The sequence below is a fragment of the Phyllobates terribilis genome, unplaced genomic scaffold, assembly GCF_046119375.1.
Source record: "Phyllobates terribilis strain yellow unplaced genomic scaffold, ASM4611937v1 Scaffold_11__3_contigs__length_659146591, whole genome shotgun sequence".
NCBI lineage: Eukaryota > Metazoa > Chordata > Amphibia > Anura > Dendrobatidae > Phyllobates > Phyllobates terribilis.
Genome location: NW_027362771.1, coordinates 118,662,688 through 118,681,825, shown reverse-complemented (window position 1 = coordinate 118,681,825; position 19,138 = coordinate 118,662,688). Strand labels below are relative to the sequence as shown.

Genomic DNA, 19,138 nt, shown 5'->3' with positions numbered 1-19,138 from the left:
TCCCATTGCTGAGATAGATGACAGTTGGTGCTTATAAAGTTCTATGCAGAAAGAAGGAGGAGTTAGAGGTACAGACATTCTGTTACACATTCTGCTGTTACAATACTAGTTCTCCATTAAACTGTATGAGCACCAGTCATCATCTTTTATCTCAGGAGATCTGTATTCACACGTCCAAAGCAAACACAGGAGAAATACTGCCTGGCAAGTATTATTCCTGCAGGCAAGTGCTATAAAATACTATGTATCTGAGACTGAATTTAGAAAGATGAATGACTTTATAGTTAGGACACTGAACCATCAATGACATGTTGGGAGTTCCCATTTAAAGTTTACAAATGCCAACGTGATGTCATGGCATCAAAATTGTTCACCATAAATTCTCCTAAAATCACATTTTATTAATTACTTATTAAAAAACTCATGAGTGAAAACATACAAAAAAACACCTAAACGATAAAATAATGCAGGAACACTTTTCTCAAATGTAAAGATGTTCCAAGATTGGCGGTCCACACAAATTAATAAATAGGGATAGATATATATATATATATATATATATATATATATATATATATATATATATACAGAGGAAAGTAGGGAGGACAACAAATTACCCAAATACTGTCCCCTACCTAAATCGCAGAGGTAGGCACCCTAAGTGTACGAGAATGGCGCCCCCATTCTCATTTCAAGTATCTTTGGGCCATCTATAAAGGAATCCCTGTTTTTCTACTCAATGCTTAAGGTGTTTGATCCTGATTGTTAATTTTTTTAAGATTTTTTTCAGGACATTTCCTGATTTATGTGTATCTATAAATATTATTTTCACAGGATCAGTTAAAAAAATCTGCTTTTGGTGATCTTGATATCAACAGTTTTTGATTTAGGTGGTTCAATGAATTTTTTGATCACAAGCAACGTATAGGTCAGAGCCTATTAGGGACAGTCGATAAGAAATGGGGGTGCCAGTCATGCCACACAATGTGATGCCAACCTCCGCGGCTTAGGCAGGTTTTCAGTTATTAGGGATAAGGTCATTTCTATTTGTTCATACCCTCCTATCTTTGATCTAATGTGGCGCCCCTGAGGGTTCAGTCGCCACAGAGGTACTGCACCTCAGACCGAGGTGTGGTATCTCCTCTCCGAGGAAGGGTGGAGCACCTCTCAGGACTCAGCCATCCATCCAACACTATACCTCTCCCACCTGAGGGGGGCTTATATGCACCAGGGTGCTGCCCCAGCCGGGATAAGAGGAGATGGGGGGAACCAAAGATAGGGGGAACCATGTAGTGGGTGAGGGTGGAGGATGCACTTTAGGTTACACCACAAAATTCATATTTAATAAACGGCCATCGTGGGCTTATGGTCTTTGGTTGTGATTTTCATCACTGAATGTGGCTTTCTGTGTGAACCTGCAGCTGATTGAAGATACACGGTCCTCGTCCTCCGGCCTTGAGGCGAGGAGCGGGCTAGAGTTAATGGCTGTCTCTACCCGGTCAAGGTCCCTACCTAAGAAGGCCTGGAGGGGAGCAGAGGAGACAAGCTCCACAGGCAAAAGGATCCCAGGGGGATGCAGACGGAGCGGCATACGCCACCTGTCCTCACTATTCTGGCCTAGTCAGAGGGACTCCTGCTGCAAAAGGGGTACCGGCCCCCGATATCTGGCTTTGCTACTCTATGTCCTAGTCAGAAAAGCCCGGAGGCTTAGAGGATCCCACCGGGTAACGGACAGAGTCGCCACCCGTACCCTTGTTCTGTGTATAGCCAGAGGGAGACCCAGCCTTGTAACACGCACCACATACGGACAGGAGAGGACCTAGTGGAAAGCCTAGGAACACTCTGGTGCAGGGGGTCCTGATTGATGCACCCGAACTACCTGGAGTGTGCTGAACCCCTTCCTGGTGGCCGCAGCGCGCCGTGAGGAGCAAGGAGAAGCCTTGCAGCTGACACCTAACAACGTGAGTAAAGCTTGGAAGACTGCATCCATTGCCTCCGGTCCCTTATTTCAGCGCGACGCCATACACCACACCGCACCACCCACTACGACTCCCCTGATCCTTCTTCTCTGCCCTGAGGCCCTGCTCCACCTGTGGGGAGTAGTACCATCTTCTGCTGCCACTACATCCCGCCTGAGAGGACTGCCGCAGCGCTGGTGGCGAATCACCAAACTCCACAGGTGGCGTAGTAATTTAATCCACTCGATTACCACCGTCCCTCCTGGCCCCCTTATTTTTACTGTGACGACCCTGGGCACGGACCGGGCCTAGGCCACGACTACATCCACCGTACACGAGGAGGCCCGGTTCCGAGTACCCCCATCTCTCAGGGTAGGGCCAGCGAGCGGGAGAGAGGCGTCACACTATCATCTAAAAGAAATTGAAAATCTGGTTACTGTTTATCTGGTATTTTCATCTGGTTATCTCCACTATGACACAATTTTCTTTCCCATCCACATTAGATAGGACAGGAAAAACAAAGAGAGGAACACAATACACAAATACCCTGCGATAAATAAATAAACCGCAATAGTGCATGAAAATAATAAAGGGTACTTAGTTAACATAATTTTGATCAAAATAATGCGAAAGCCACCCTGCCTCGTCACGGCGACCCTTATGGGACAGTCCTAACCCTAATATTCAAAACCTTACCGTTTGTCAAGTGACATTCATGTAGATAAGGGCTGAGAGACTGAACCCAACTAGTGGACACAGAGAACTGGGAAGCAAGATGAATAAACTGTAAGGTATTGTGTTTCTGTCTTTGTTTTTTCTGTTTAATGGCTATGCGTGAACATGCTCTTACATGCTGCATGCACACCAATTTACATTCCAGTTCAGTTCTTCAGATTATTATTATTATTGGGTATACCAGAGTCAGCCGATGAGGAGAGGGGGCGCCATTCTCGTACACTTAGGGTGCAAACTTCCACGGCTTAGATAGGGCACAGTATTAGGGTAATTGTTGCCCTCTCTCCTTTCCTCTATATATCTGTCCCTATTAATTAATTTGTGTGGACCATCAATCTTGGGACATCTTCACACTTGAGAAAGATGTTCCTGCATTATTTTCTATTGTGTGGGTGTTTTTTGTATGTTTTTACTCATGAGGGTTTCAATAAGTAATTAATAAAATGTGATTTTAGGGGAATTTGTAGTAAATGAGTTCCCCTTTAAGCACACCACTGTGGTATTCAGCCATTTATCGCTGGAAAATTAAGGTTCCTTTATCTACTATGACCCTTTCGGCCAAACACCACCAGCATCAGCTCACCCAATGGTGTTTGATTGTTCCTAGACCCAAACGATTCAAGGTTATTCTGCCGATTCCAGAACTTAGACATGTCGATATTCAGGATTTTTTCACATCAGATGTTTTACTAATTTGGAAAGGGACCTACTTATTACACATGTGAGACTAACTGCAGTAATAAATTCTTTAGGTCTTGTTCACACTACTATCAAGGCTGTTCATATCGGTGTTACGACCTATATCACAGATCTACAATGTATTCCAACAGGTTTCCATCTTCGGTTTTGTCGTTTTGACAGCAATTAAATTGCTGCAAACTTTGCATTTACACTGAAACCCAGATGAAATGAAAAAAAAAGCTTTAATGTGGATTTACAGGTTTTTAAGATCAGAAGAAAACCTCTGTGGAGGGTATTGCTGAACCGTGTCTCAGAAAGTATCTACATTCCCACATGTACTTTGATAAAACTTACCAGAGCGTTGATATCAAGAATTGAATTACATTCTCTACATTTGGAAATTTCTTGCTCTGGGGTGTCTAATAAAACCACTTGATTTTGCCTGAACAAAAGATATAAATCATTGTGAAATATTGAAATTATGGAATATTGTAAGATTTAGATCCATTTCTAAACTTTATATAAGGTTTGGTTTCAGTGATGTCATGTTAATTAAAGGGGTTGTCCAGTGATAACAATTTATCCACGGAATACGTGATAAATCACTGATCAGTGGGGGTTCAACTTCTGGGACCTGCACCGATCAGCAGAATATTTATCCCCAAAGGGGAACATTTTATCTCAATTACAAAATGGAGTAACAGGTTGTATACCCAATAATTCTCTATGGGGCAGCTATAAAAAGCCGAGTGCAGTGCTCGACAGCCCCATAGGGAATGAATGGAGCAGTGCTTGCATATGCGCAGTGACGCTCCATCCTAATAGCAATAAAATTACCCCGTTCTGCTGATCAGTGAGGGGTTCAGCAGACAAACCCCCCCACTGATCAATAAGTTAGCAGTAAGAAAGGAAAACAAATCAAATCCCAATTAGCAGAAATGAAGAAGAAGCTTTTATTGGAGATTCTACTTTAGAACTTAATAAAAAAGAATTTATTTAAAAAGTGAAACTCTACTTATCAAAATAAACATATTAATTCCAAGATGCTCCATTATTGGTATCGGCTAAACCAGAGCTTCTCAAACTGTGATATTTAGGACTCATACCCATCACCTTGAGAAAAATCGGTCCGATGTTGTTCCTGAAAATTTGGACAAGTGTCATGCGTTTTTCATAGGAGTAGAATGCGATTTTTCACACCTAGCATCCGAATAACATCCAAATTCAATGCGATTTTAACATTAGCTTTTACTTAGAGAATTACTCTTTGTCATTTAACCCCTTTACCCCCGAAGATGGTTTGCACTTTAATGACCAGGCCAATTTTTACAATTCTGACCACTGTCATTTTATGTCATTGAGGTAATAACTCTGGAATGCTTCAACTGATTCTGAGAATGTATTTTCATGACATATTGTACTTCATAATAGTGGTAACATTTCTTTGATATGACTTGCGTTTATTTGTGAAAAAATCGGAACTTTGGCGAACATTTTGAAAATTTTGCAATTTTCAAAATTGTAATATTTATTCCCTTAAATCAGAGAGATATGTCACACAAAATAGTTAATAAATAACATTTCCCACATGTCTACTTTATATCAGCACAATTTTGTAACCAAATTTTTTTCTTAGTAAGTTATAAGGGTTACAATTTGACCAGCGATTTCTCATTTTTCCATCAAAATTTACAAAACAATTTTTTGGGGACCACATCACATTTGAAGTGACTTTGAGGTGTCTTTATGACAGAAAATACCCCAAAGTGACACCACTCTAAAAACTGCACCCCTCAAGGTGCTCAAAACCACATTCAAGCTGGGTCAGGAGTTGAAGAGGGGAATGATTCATGTAGGGACAAGAGACTTCCTGTTCTCCGGTTGCTTTTCTGGCTCTACACTCCTGACGTTGGCTACGTATCCTGAACCTGCCTACCGCGACCTCAGACTGTCTGATCTCATCCTTGTCTTCGCCCTCCTGTTCCTGGTACCTGTGCCTCTGGACTTCCCGTCTGCTGCTGCAGTCCTGGAGACAGCCCTGGAGTGCTACCTGGCAGCCCAGCCTGTCCTCACCACCAGAGGCTCCAGTAAAGACTTAGTAGATACCTAGTCACACCTCTCCAGGGTAAACCCGGCCCGTAGCGCAGTGGGTCCACTTCCACTAGTGTTACATTCACTTACCAGCATTACACTCACGTAGCAAACGTGGTAGCAAATATTCAAGGAGGACACAACATCTGAGCCTGGGATTTATAGGCTGGTAAGTTTAACCTCTACTGTGAGCAATATCTTTGAGGGTTTTCTAAGAGATGCTATTCTGGAGTATCTCAATAAGAATAACCTAATTTCCCAATATCAACATACTGTATGTTTATGAAGGATCTCTCCTGCAAACTAATCTGATCAGATTCTATGAGTAGGTAAGTTCTAGATTGGACCAGGGAAACATAGCAAATGTTGTCTATCTGGACTTTTCAAAGGCATTTGATAAGGTGCCACACAAAAGGTTGGTACATAAAATGTGAGCACTGGGATCAGGGGAAAATATGTGTAACTGGCAGGGGCTGACATATTGCTGGTGCAGCTGCACTGGGGCCCAGAGTTGGAGGGGTCCCGCAACAAAGGCGCACATTCAACTGAAATGTATTGCGATGAAGAGAATCCGCCGGCTCCCTACGCTGCCATATATGCCGCTAGCCAATCAGAGGTTGGCAGCTGATATCGACGTGCCCCTGACTGGGGGAACATGGCAGTGAAGTCATGAGCCGCGGTTCGCACGCCGAAGATCATGTGTAGCAAGATTGGAGCAGCAGATCAGAGGCAGGAGCTTCTGGACAGAAAAGAGGACAAGCGTTTCATCTACCTCACCGTCCCACACACCAGGAAAAAGTACTTCTCATTAGCTGAACTGGGGAGGGTTTCTGCACTAACATGCTGCTGCTTTTCAGTGGTTGAAGCTACGTATCTCAGTCTGCTCCTGCGAGGCTGGCTGGCTATAGGTATTGATCATGCTGACTGGTTGAGGCTTCTCCTCTTTCATCCTTCACATGAATAATGTGAATATGAAGAAAAGGAGTCACGTGGGACTCGTGGGAGAAGGGGTGCGACATTGATCCCTGAGCAGCGGAAAATACCAGGAGACACCAAGTGACAGAGCGGCCCAGTGCAGGTACCAGCATATCTGGCAATTGCCAGAATTGGAATATGGCCAGATCGGCCCTGGGTGCATGGAGGATGTGGAAACAGATGAATAAGAGGGACCAAATTCTGAAGAAAATTTAGAAAGGGGGAATAGGGAAGAGTTAGATTAATGAAGTGAGGTGATAGGCCTGTCTAAAGAGATGTGGCTGGCTGCTAGATGTCTGATAGCCTGTAAGTGGAAGTCGGTTCAACCCCCATCGAATACTGAACTACAGTTGCGAATACAAGATACCGAGGTATGAAATATCTTACAGTTGTGCTGAACAACACTATAGGGAGTTTTGATGCAGTTTGGACTCTCTGGGACACGTTTTGGGTTCAGAGAGACTACGATTAAGTGTAGTGGCGGTTGGATGTCATGAGTCTTACAGTAAGTACGTTTCTTTATCTTCCCCCTCTTACCCTTCTTCTGTCTCAGTGTCTTGTGTCATTGCTTTTCTTTAAACAACATATTGAGATGCAGACTTACTGTGCTGAGTTAACTCATTATAGACGATGGCTCTGTTTAGCATTAGAAATTGTATCTACTGTTTCTATTTTGATTTGAATGATTTTCTTTTTCTCTTCTGTAATACTACCCCTATTGGAAGTAGCAATCCTACAAGTCAATATTGACCCTTTAATGAGCCTTGCAATATGACTTAGGATAAAAGTCAAACCAGAATCCCAATTTACAGACACAGTCTTTCGGGGTATTTCCCCTTGGCAGTGCAAAGTCGGTAAATTGGGATTCTGGTTTGGCTTTTATCCTAAGTCAAACTGCAGGGCTCATTAAAGGGTTGATATTGACTTGCAGGATTGCTACTTCTAATAGGTAGCACTAGAGTTTGAGTCCTCTTCGTCTCTGAAGAGAAAATTTGCATATCTCCTTATATTGGCATGCCAGACCTGGCTTGTCACTCTCCACGAGGAGAAACCTTACCCTTTAGATCCCAGTAATACTACCCCGAAATTTTAACAAAATTCAATTATAGAAAAAAAATGTGGTGGCTAGGTATTAGTCGTATCATCTGGGGTAGTAAATTCCAAAAAACTGGTGCAGCATGGGAGAAGTCTTGGAGATGGAAGTGCGAGGTTAAGATGATGGAAGATGTTAGTCTTAGATCAATTGAAGAACGGAGAGCACAGGTAGGGTGATAGACAGAGATGAGGAATGAGCTGTGAAGTGGTGCAGAACTGTAGAAAGCTTTGGGGGTGAGAGATAAGTTTATATTGTACTCTATAGTAAATGTCTAACCATTGCAATGACTGGCACAAGGTGGAGACATTTGTGTAGAGATCTGCAACAGTCCAGATGAGAATGAATAAGAGCAACAGCAAGAGTTTTTGCCATTTTAACCCCTTCACCCCGAAGCCTGTTCTCACCTTCTTGACCAGGCCATTTTTTTAAATTCTGACCAGTGTCACTTTATGAGGTAATAACTCTGAAACCCTTTAACAGATCCTGGTGATTCTGAGAATATTTTTTCATGACATACTGTACTTCAGGATAGTGGTGAAATTTCTTTGATATGACTTATGTTTATGTCTGAAAAAATCGGAAATTTGGTAAAAATTGTGAAAATTTAGCAATTTTCAAACTTTTAATTTTTATGCCCTTAAATCAGAGAGTCATATCACCCAAAATAGTTAATAAATAACATTTCCCACATGTCTACTTTACATCAGCACAATTTTGGAAACATAATTTTTTTGTTAGGAAGTTATAAGGGTTAAAAGTTGACCAGCGATTTCTCATTTTAACAACAAAATTTACAAAATTATTTTTTTAGGGACCACATCACATTTGAAGTGACTTTGAAGGGTCTATATGACAGAAAATACCCAAATGTGACACCATTCTAAAAACTGCACCCCTTAAGGTGCTCAAAACCACATTCAAAAAGTTTATTAACCCTTCAGGTGTTTTACAGAAATTAATGGAATGTGGAAGGAAAAAATAAACATTTAACTTTTTTTCACAAAATTTTTATTTTAGACCCATTTTGTTTTACTTTCACAAGAGTAACATGAGAAAATGGACCCCAAAATTTGTTGTGCAATTTCTCCTGAACACACCAATACCCAATATGCTGGGGAAAACCACTGTTTGGGTGCACAGTAGGGCTCGGAAGGGAACGAATGCCATTTGACTTTTTGAATGTAAAATTTGCTGGCATAATTAACGGACGCCATGTCGCGTTTGGAGACCGCTGATGCGCCTAAACAGTGGAAACCCCCCCACAAGTGATGCCATTCTGGAAATTAGACCCCTCAAGGAACTTGTATAGATGTGTAGCAAGTAGTGTTGAGCCACCCCCGTAGTGTTCGGGTTCGGTTCGTTGAACACCGGCATGTTCGCCGAACGGTTCGTCGAACACCGTTAAAGCCAATGGCAGGTAAACAAAAACACATAGAAAACACCTTCAAATGTGTCCAAAAGCTGACAAACTGCTCAGAAGACACAACTAACACATGGAAAAGTGACAAGTACATATAGTCATGCGAAAAGAAAAGAGGTGGAGGAGTAAAAGGAGGAGGAGACACACATATAGGCATGTCATGCCCTTCTAAAATCAAGAAAGGCTGGAGTAAAAATCTAAAATCAGCCTACCAACACCCAGACGTCGTGACAAGAAAATTAAAAAAATAAATATCTTTAGGTAGAATGGCGGTTCCATTCAGAACACTTATATTACAAGACATAGTGGTATCCCTGTTGGGAGTCGTGGCAAAAACGGAACCCAATACATTCGGGCTAATCCACCATTTGTCATATCCAAGGGGCAGGTCAGTAAATGACAACATCGATGCGGAACCAAGTACAGTAGTATATACTGTACCTCCTTTGACAAGGCAATCAGGCGGGTCAAGAAGTTGGGAAGGGGCACCATAATGGCCAAAACAGACATTGAGGGGGCGTTCCGGTTACTTACTACCTGTGCCTATTGGGCTGCTTCTGGGAAGGAGCATACTATATAGATCGCTGTTTGCCCATGGGGTGCTCCATATCCTGCTCACTATTTGAGGCGTTTAGTTGTTTCCTCGAATGGGTCGTCATGGACGTTTCTAAGGGGGCACATATTATCCATTACCTCGACGACTTCTTATGCCTGGGCCCAAAAGATTCTCCACAGTGTGAATACACGCGGTAGTCCACCTGTGAGAAGGAGAGAGCTGGAGGGAGAGCGGACACCACAGAGCCGAGGGGTTAGATGAAGAACGGAAGAAGGAAAGAGGGCGAGGGAAGTAAGGGAGTACGGTGGAAGGCCGACCTGAGCTCCCCCACGTTCCGGCTGGGCGGGGAACAGACCTGGGAAGAAAAGCCGCTTGCGCATCCCTTTGAGGTTACGGGCGCGAGCGGGCAGAGGGACTACGCTGGAGTGCAAAGTCGACACGGCCAGGCCGTTCCTGCCCGGGCGACCTCCGTGTCGCTGGGTTTGTGCCAGAGCGGCGGTGGACCCTGACGGCTAGCCCCCCTCTCCCAATACTGGTGCCTGTTCGCTGGTGGGTCGAGACCCCCCGCAGTGGAGGCAGGTCTAAGCTCTGTAATTTAAATTGGCTCTGTAATTTGAATGAGTACACTTTAAATCCTTTTACAAGGATCTATTGGAGGGCAAGTCTGGTGCCAGCAGCCGCGGTAATTCGAGCTCCAGTAGCGTCCACTAAAGCTGCTGCAGTTAAAAAGCTTTTATAAGGATCGAGCTTGGTGGTCCGCCGCAAGGCGTGCTACCGCCAATCCCAGCCCCTTTGCCTTGGGGCGCCTCCCCGATGCTCTTGACTGAGTGTCCCGGGGGCCCGAAGCGTTTCCTTTGAAAAAATTAAGTGTCCAAAGCACAGGTGGTGTAGCTTGCTTAACAGCTTGGCTACTCTGCTGACTAGCAGACACTGCTACTAGGCCCAAAGTATTGCCTGGGCTAGATGCAGTTAAAAATTGTTATTAGATACAAAGACGGTGTAGCTTGCTTCAGATGGGCTACTCCGCTGACTACGAGACACTGCTACTAGCCCAAAAGGATTTCCTGGGTTAGATGCAGTAAAAAATTGTTATTAGATACACAGGTGGTGTAGCTTACTTCAGATGGGCTACTCCGCTGACTACAAGACACTGCTACTAGCCCAAAATGATTGGCTGGGTTAGATGCAGTAAAAAATTGTTATTAGATACACAGGTGGTGTAGCTTGCTTCACAGCTGGGCTACTATGCTGACTAGCAGACACTGAAGCTTTGGAGCAGATCTCTGATTCCCAGGCTATAGTATGAGTAAACAGCTCTGCAGACTCAACCATCTGTGTTACCCCAAGCCATAGTGTATGTAGTTTCTTACGGTTAAAAGGGGGGGGGGAGCGACCCGACCCACCTGGAATTGACGATGCCAATGTCATGTAAAACACAGCAAGGGGACTCCAAAAAGAGTCTATATTTTTTCCAAAAATTGTGGCACAGACACCACTTAAGTAGCATCAATTGCCCCAGAGTTGCTTAAAATGGTTGGTGAGGTGATTTTCCAAAATCCTCAAGCTTTTAGTCTCTCCAGGATGACACAGGGGTAGAAAAGTCCTTGCGGATCCATGATTTGTTCATCTTTATGAACGTGAGTCTGTCTACATTCTCAGTGGACAGCCAAATGTCCTTATCTGTCAGCACACCACCAGCAGCGCTGAACACACATTCAGAGAGAACGCTGGCTGCGAGGCACGACAAGATCTCCAAGGCGTGAGTGGTGAGCTCAGGCCATTTTTCCAGATTGGAAGCCCAAAATGAGCAAGGGTCCAGTGACACAGTCATGGCTTCAATGTTCACTTGGAGATACTCCTGTACCATCCTCTCTAGGCGTTGACTATGTGTCAGACTTCTTGTCTCCTGTGGCCTTGCAAAGGATGGTCTAAAAAATTGGTGAAATGATTCCACAAAATTGCTGTTACCAGCAGATATGGTGTTACTGTTACGGTTAGAGTGATGAAGACTCGACAGTCCCACGGTTGGCAAGTTAGAACTGTGAAATTCACTATGTGCAACACTAGTGTTTTGTGGAAAAGCAGATGTAAGATTCTGTAACAGCCTCTGCTGATACTCCTGCATGCGTGAATCCCTTTCTATGGCAGGAATTATTTTGGAAAATTTACTTTTGTATCGGGGATCTAAGAGTGTGGCAACCCAGTAGTCGGACTTCGAATTCTGACAATCTGAGGGTCATGTTGCAGGTAGTGCAGCAAGAAGGCACTCATGTGTCTTGCGCATCCAGGAGAACCAAGTTCTTGTTGTGTTGGTGGCGAGGTAAGAATCAGGCTTCCTTCCTCTGCCCTCTCCCCCCAACCTCGCACAAGAGAAATGTGATCAAGGTCTCCCTCATCTGATGAGTCTTCCATGCCCATCGCCAGTTTGTCCTCCACTTCTTCCTCGGCTCCTGCACCTTCCTCAACAGTTTGGCTGCTACCATGCGCCTTCGTTAATCCCTCTCCCCCACCCTCCCATGCCTGCTGCCTTGGTGCTGCCAACCTTCTGGACCTTGGAGATGTCATCCCTTCTGCATACGACTCCTCCTGTACTTCCTCCCCCTCCTCTTGTGCCACCACCTGACTCCGAATACTGTTTAAAGTGTGCTCCAGCATGTAAATGACCGGAATAGTCATGCTGATAATGGCATCGTCAGCACTAAACATCTTCGTCACCATTTCAAAACTGTGCAGAAGGGTGCATAGGTCCCTGATCTGAGACCACTCCTGCAGCGTGATTTGCCCCACCTCTGGATCTCGTTGTCCCAGGCTATATGTCATAATGTATTGCACCAGGGCTTGTCGGTGCTGCCACAGTCGCTGAAACATGTGCAGAGTTGAATTCCATTGTGTCGGCACATCGCATTTCAGCCGGTGAACTGGCAGGCCCAACGACTTCTGTAGAGATGTAAGTCGTTGAGCTGCGGGATGCGAACGGCGGAAGTGAGCACACAGCAACCGTGCCCTCTGCAGAAAGCCATCTAGTCCGGGATAGTGGGCTAAAAATTGCTGGACAACCAGGTTCAACACGTGAGCCATACAAGGCACGTGTGTGACATTGCCACGGCGAAGGGCCGCACCCAGGTTTGCAGCATTGTTGCAACCGGCCTTCCCTGGCTGCAGGTTCAGGGGAGACAACCATTCATGAAACTCGGTCTCCAGAGCTGACCACAACTCCTCAGCTGTGTGACTCACATTTCCCAGACATTTCAAAGTAAACACCGCCTGATGCTGTTGAGCCCTGCTGCCAGCATATTAAGGAGGTGTGCAGGATTCCTTCTGCGCAGTTAGAACATGGGTGGCATTACCAGACAGGCTTTGGGTGCAGGTGGAGGACCGAGAGGAGGTTGAGGAGGCAGAAGCAGTGCAGGAACTTCGAGATAAAGAGGATTGACGCACAACTCGTGGGGACGGCAAGACTTGTACAGAAGCCCCTTGTCCTGCTGTCACCATAGTTACCCAGTGCCCAGTCAGCAACATGTAACCCCCCTGTCCATGCCTACTCGTCCAAGTGTCTGTGGTGAAATGCACCCTGTCACACACAGAGTTTCTCAAAGAAGCGGTGATGTGTGCGACATGCTGGTGTAGCGCAGGCACAGCTTTCTTTGAGAAGTAGTGGCGACTGGGCATCTGGTACTGGTACACTGCGACGGACATAAGGTCTCGAAAATCCTCTGTGTCCACCAGGCGGAAAGGCAGCATTTCTGTAGCCAACAGCTTGCAGATGGTAAATTCAACCTCTTAGCTTTGTCATGGCTAGGAGGAAATGGTCTTTTACTTGTCCACATCTGAGGGACCGAGGGCTGACTGTTGTGCTTAGACGGGGTTGAGTAGGGTGTCCCTGGCAAACTGCCGGTCTGTGAGGAAGATGCAGGTGGACATGTTATGTTGCCTTGATCCAAAGGTGGTGCTCTCGATGTCGTCACTAGCATCCTCCTCCACCTCCTCTGCTGACCTCATCGACTGGCTGACTGTGGGTTGACAGTAAGTGGGATCTCCAACCTCGTCATCATCACCCTGTGTGTTCTCACACCCGTCGTCCTCAGAGCCAACCTCTTCCTGCCCTGACAGAAAAGTTAAGTTGTCGCACCAATCAGGTATCTGAGTCTCATCATCGTCTTCCTCATTGTCTCCACCAACAGGAGTTACAGTTTGGAAACGAGGGTCTACATTATGCTCAGAAGCTTCTTCATCTGGGCCTGGATCCAACTCAAACATTCTCGGCATCAGTGCAGATCATTTCCTCGTCTGGATTCACAGAAGCTCTGGAGCAGATCTCCGATTCCCAGGCTATAGTATGAGTAAACAGCTCTGCAGACTCAACCATCTGTGTTACCCCATACTCAGACAGGCAGCTGGAGACTTGGGAGCTGTGAGGAAACAAGTGCAATTGGGGTGACACCTCTGAGGACTGGAGTATTTGTGATGTTGAAGTTGAGGTGCAGGAGAGCCCACTTGAAGGAGCACTTGATATCCGTTGAAGCACCTGCTGTTTTTGTGCCTCATCTGGAATTTGTAGTGATGGGCGTGTCCGTAAGAAAGGGATCACATCACATTGTCCACGAAAAGAAGTAGACATCTTAGTTTGGCTGGAAGATGGTCTTTCTTCTGCAGATGTTACTGTTGCTTTACCACCTACCCCACAGACACAACCTTTTTTTCCCTTTCCAACACTCCTATTCCCCTTTCCACCAGCAGCAGGCCTTTTGCCACTCATTTTGATGGTTAACTGCTTGGCAACTCTGTAGTTGTTTGCACAAAAAACGATGGATGGAAACTGAGCAGAGCCGAGTGGCCAAACTGTGGTACTAGCCCAAAAGGATTGGCTGGGTTAGATGCAGTAAAACAATTTTATTAGATACACAGGCGGTGTAGCTTGCTTCACAGCTGGGCTACTCCAATAACTACGAGACACTGCTCCTAGGCCCAAAAGGATTTCCTGGGTTAGATGCAGTAAAAAATTAAAATTAGATACACAGGCGGTGTAGCTTCCTTCACAGGTGGGCTACTCCGCTGACTAACAGACACTGCTACTAGGCCCAAAAGGATTTCCTGGGTTAGATGCAGTAAAAAATTAGAATTAGATATACAGGTGGTGTAGCTTCCTTCACAGGTGGGCTACTCCGCTGAATAACAGACACTGCTACTAGGCCCAAAAGGATTTCCTGGGTTAGATGCAGTAAAAAATTAGAATTAGATACACAGGCGGTGTAGCTTCCTTCACAGGTGGGCTACTCCGCTGACTAACAGACACTGCTACTAGCCCAAAAGGATTTCCTGGGTTAGATGCAGTAAAAAATTGTTATTAGATACACAGGTGGTGTAGCTTGCTTCAGATGGGCTACTCCACTGACTACCAGACCCTGCTACTAGGCCCAAAAGGATTTCCTGGGTTAGATGCAGTAAAAAATTAGAATTAGATACACAGGCGGTGTAGCTTCCTTCACAGGTGGGCTACTCCGCTGACTACCAGACACTGCTACTAGGCCAAAAACGATTTCCTGGGTTAGATGCAGTAAAAAATTAGAATTAGACACACAGGCGGTGTAGCTTCCTTCACAGGTGGGCTACTCCGCTGACTACGAGACACTGCTACTATGCCCAAAAGGATTTACTGGGTTAGATGAAGTAAAAAATTGTTATTAGATACACAGGTGGTGTAGCTTGCTTCAGATGGACTACTCCACTGACTACCAGACACTGCTACTAGGCCCAAAAGGATTTCCTGGGTTAGATGCAGTAAAAAATTAGAATTAGATACACAGGCGGTGTAGCTTCCTTTACAGGTGGGCTACTCCGCTGACTACCAGACACTCCTACTAGGCCAAAAAAGATTTGCTGGGTTAGATGCAGTAAAAAATTGTTATTAGATACACAGGTGGTGTAGCTTGCTACAGATGGGCTACTCCACTGACTACCAGACACTGCTACTAGGCCCAAAAGGATTTCCTGGGTTAGATGCAGTAAAAAATTGTTATTAGATACACAGGTGGTGTAGCTTGCTTCAGATGGGCTACTCCACTGACTACCAGACACTGCTACTAGGCCCAAAAGGATTTCCTGGGTTAGATGCAGTAAAAAATTGGTATTAGATACACAGGTGGTATAGCTTGCAACACAGATAGGCTACTCCAATGACTAACAGACACTGCTACAGGCCCAAAAGGATATGCTGAGCTACATTTCGCCAAATGCTGTGAAAAACACTTGCACAGCACTGGCAGAGACCTGCCTGGCAAAAAGTGCTATGAACTGCTGTAACCTAGCCCTCAAAAGGGATGCAATTAGAACTAGTCCCTACTCCCTAAACCTATCTGACTCGCCCAGGGGGATGTAAGGGGGAGACTCGGTACCCGGGCCTTTACCTTCTTTGTAGGATATCACGGCAGTTGGCTCCTGGGCCCGTCCTCTGGGTCTCAAATAAAGCCCCATCCAGCTTTTTGGTTGAACTTGACTATTAGTCCCTTCTCTCGGGGACTAGGCCGAATGAACTCATTTTGGCGTACTTGCGCCTTGGCGGCCTTGTTTCTGGCCTCCAATTGCTCCGAGCGCACCCGCCGGGTGTGCCGCTCCTTTGCTAGCTGCAGGAGTTCCTGCCTGCAGAATCCTTCCCTCTGCAGGGCTTGGGCCTGGGTCTCCTGCGGAAACCCCATCAGGTCCCCCCCCCGGTTGTCCCACCTAAATTCTTCTCCTTCTTGGCGGGCAGCCGGGGGCGCTGGTGCGGGGACTAGAGGGAGTTGTTGCTGGTCCTCGTATTTCGCGGACCAGTCGAAAGAGGGCGCTCCGTACACCCACTCGGGTGCCGGGGCTGGAGGTTCTGGGAGGGAGCCGAGCAGGAGGTCCGCGGATTTGGCGCCCGGGGGTGGAGGTTCCGGGCTTAGCAGCTGCTCCAGGGTGTACGTGGCTGGGGACGGAGGGTGCTGTAGGAGGCCCAGGAGCAGGTCGGCGCTTTCAGCGCCCGGGACAGGGGAACTAACTTCTCCTACCTGCTCCTGTGCTGGACACGACCTCCTGGCGTTCATCTGGCTCCGCCTGGGCCGGGGTGCTGCCGCCGTGCTGCGATCTTCGCCAGCAGCTCCGTTTTCCACTTGGCAATCGTCGCTTGCTGGGCCTTTTCCAGCTGCTGGCTCAGCTCCTGTACCTCGCCCTGGAGGAATTCGGCCTCCTCCGGGGACAGCTTAACAATTGCTCCCTCCAGGGTGAGAGGGGTCGCCAGCTCCTGCAGGCCAGAGGCGGAGGTTTGGTCCTGACCTCCTTCCATGCTGGCTGCCAGGTGCGGTCTGTCTAGACTGGTTAAGACAACACCCTGTCTCCACTGCTTTTCTCCTCCTCCTCTCCCCTTTCGGGGGCGATTCCATGGAAGCCTGTTGTCGGTCACTCCTAGGAGTGACCTCCCTACTTTGACGGACACTTCTACATACATGGTCACTGTTGCTTGGGGCGGGCCTCGCTTTTGGCGCCATTCTGGGACCCGGCCCACAATGGGAGGTGATTCCTTGTTGTCTTTGAGTACGCACATAATGGCGCCCGTTCTTCTGGGGTGGGCGCCACATTCAGTGAAGAAAAACAGTTCAAATACGGCACACAGTACCCGGTGATAACGGGCACGAAATCCTGTTCGTGACGCCAGGAAGAGTGTGACTCGTCCTGGGGGATATATGGGGGAGACTCGGTACCCTGGCCTTTACCTTCTTTGTAGGATATCACGGCAGTTGGCTCCCGGGCCCGGGTCACTCTTTAAAAGGTGTTTTGTTAACAGTTTGTCTCGTGACGCCACCTGTGGTTTCTGGTAATGGTTACCAGCGCTGCTGCAGACCGCCGGGGGATGATGGGATGGCAGCTGGGATGTTTCTGCTCCCCACAGGCGGAGCGGACCCCCAGGGCAGGGTTGATGGAAGGAATGCAGGGCGTTGTAGCGTAGAAGGGATGATGGCGCAGCGGCAATAACCGACAGAGACAGTGGAGTGCAGTCATCCGATTTTACTCACAGTTCTTTTTAGGTTCCTCAGGTACACTGTACAGGTTACCACTTCCCGCGTCGCACTGCGTTCACCAAGCAGGGGTTCAGAAGTCCCTCCGGCAATTCGAGAGTACTTATCGGGACCCCCTTTCTATATGTTCCTTTCCTCAGCCGACTTTCCGCGCTGGGTCTCTCCCTCCTGCCCTGCGCCTCACATAGACACCTCTCTCTCAGACTCACTACTTTACACACTTCCTCTAACTAAGATGGATCCCCTATTTATACTCCTAACAAATGCTCCCCTAAACTCCTTCCTCCACCCACACCCACTACTTGGCTCCCCCTCACTCTGGTTCCCCCCACTCCAGCCAGGGACAGGGCTCAGCAGAACACAGTGCATCTTGCCCTTCCAGCCGGCCTGGAGCAGTGTAGTGTTGGATGCAGGTGTTGGAGTCCCGGGCTGTACCCTTTCCTTACCAGAGAGTGAGGCACCACGGATGCAGTACCTCTGTGGCGACTGAACCCGCAGGGGTGCCACATATCTCTCCATGTAACTGGAAATTCACTCGCAATTCACACAGTTATACTGTATAGCGCCCACAGCAGCAGCGGTGCCATCTAACACTCAGCTGCAGCAGTGAGAAAATGGTGGCGACGGGGAAAATGGCTGGGTCTTATAGGGCAAGAACATGTGACATACACAGCCAATGACACATGCCCTTGCTTGTGTGAAAAAAAAGCACTTCGCTGCGTGTGTGCGCTGCTGATAGGCTGACAGACTGCACCGCCCCACTGTAAATGCGGGAAAGAAAAAAAATGGCGATCGGCATTATTTCTGCAGAGATCCATCCCCTGCCCCTCCCCCCGCCCATTCTACACTGAAAAAATCTATTAACATTGATTAACAGTATTACTGTGAAAAAATCCAGTTACGCTTTTGGTGCACGAAGAGTTATCGAACATAACCTCGAACAGCCGAATTTTTTGCAAATCGTTCGAGTTCGTCGAACGACTCGAACACCGCCCAAAACAGCTCGAATTTGAGATTGGCGAACAATTCGAGTCGAACACCGCTCATCTCTAGTAGCGAGCACCTTTTTCCCACACTAATGTTAGCATCATATTTTGCATATTCACAAGGGTAACAGGGGAAATTGCACCAAGCAATTTGTTGTGCAGTTTGTTGTGCAATTTCTCCTGAGTACACTTTCCAGACTGGACCAAGAAAAAGTAGTGGATGTTGTGTATATGGACTTTTCAAAAGCTTTTGATACGGTTCCACATAAAAGGTTGATACATAAAATGAGAACAATGGGGATAGGGGAAAATATATGCAAGTGGGTTAAGAACTGGCTCAGTGATAGGAAACAAAGGGTGGTTATTAATGGAACCCACTCAGACTGGGTCTCAGTTAACAGTGGGGTACCACAGGGGTCAGTATTGGGCCCACTTCTTTTTAACATATTTATTAATGACCTCGTAGGGGGCATGCAGAGTAGTATTTCAATATTTGCAGATGACACTAAACTCTGCAGGGTAATCAATACAGAGGAGGACAATTTTATATTACTGGAGGATCTATGTAAACTAGAAGCTTGGGCTGATAAATGGAAAATGAGCTTTAATG

At 46.5% G+C, this 19,138-nt stretch overlaps 1 protein-coding gene across 3 annotated transcripts in view; it reads right to left on the bottom strand.

The window, feature by feature from the left end:
- Positions 1-19,138, bottom strand: part of CUNH12orf75 (chromosome unknown C12orf75 homolog) — a 197,416-nt gene that overhangs the window by 10,307 nt on the left and 167,971 nt on the right. The window contains exon 6 of one of the 3 annotated variants that reach the window (XM_073651562.1): positions 3,729-3,816. The exons of the other annotated variants lie outside the window; for them this stretch is intronic. Coding sequence (XP_073507663.1) covers positions 3,729-3,816 — 88 coding nt within the window. The remainder of the gene's footprint in view (positions 1-3,728; positions 3,817-19,138) is intronic. 3 annotated transcript variants of the gene reach the window in all.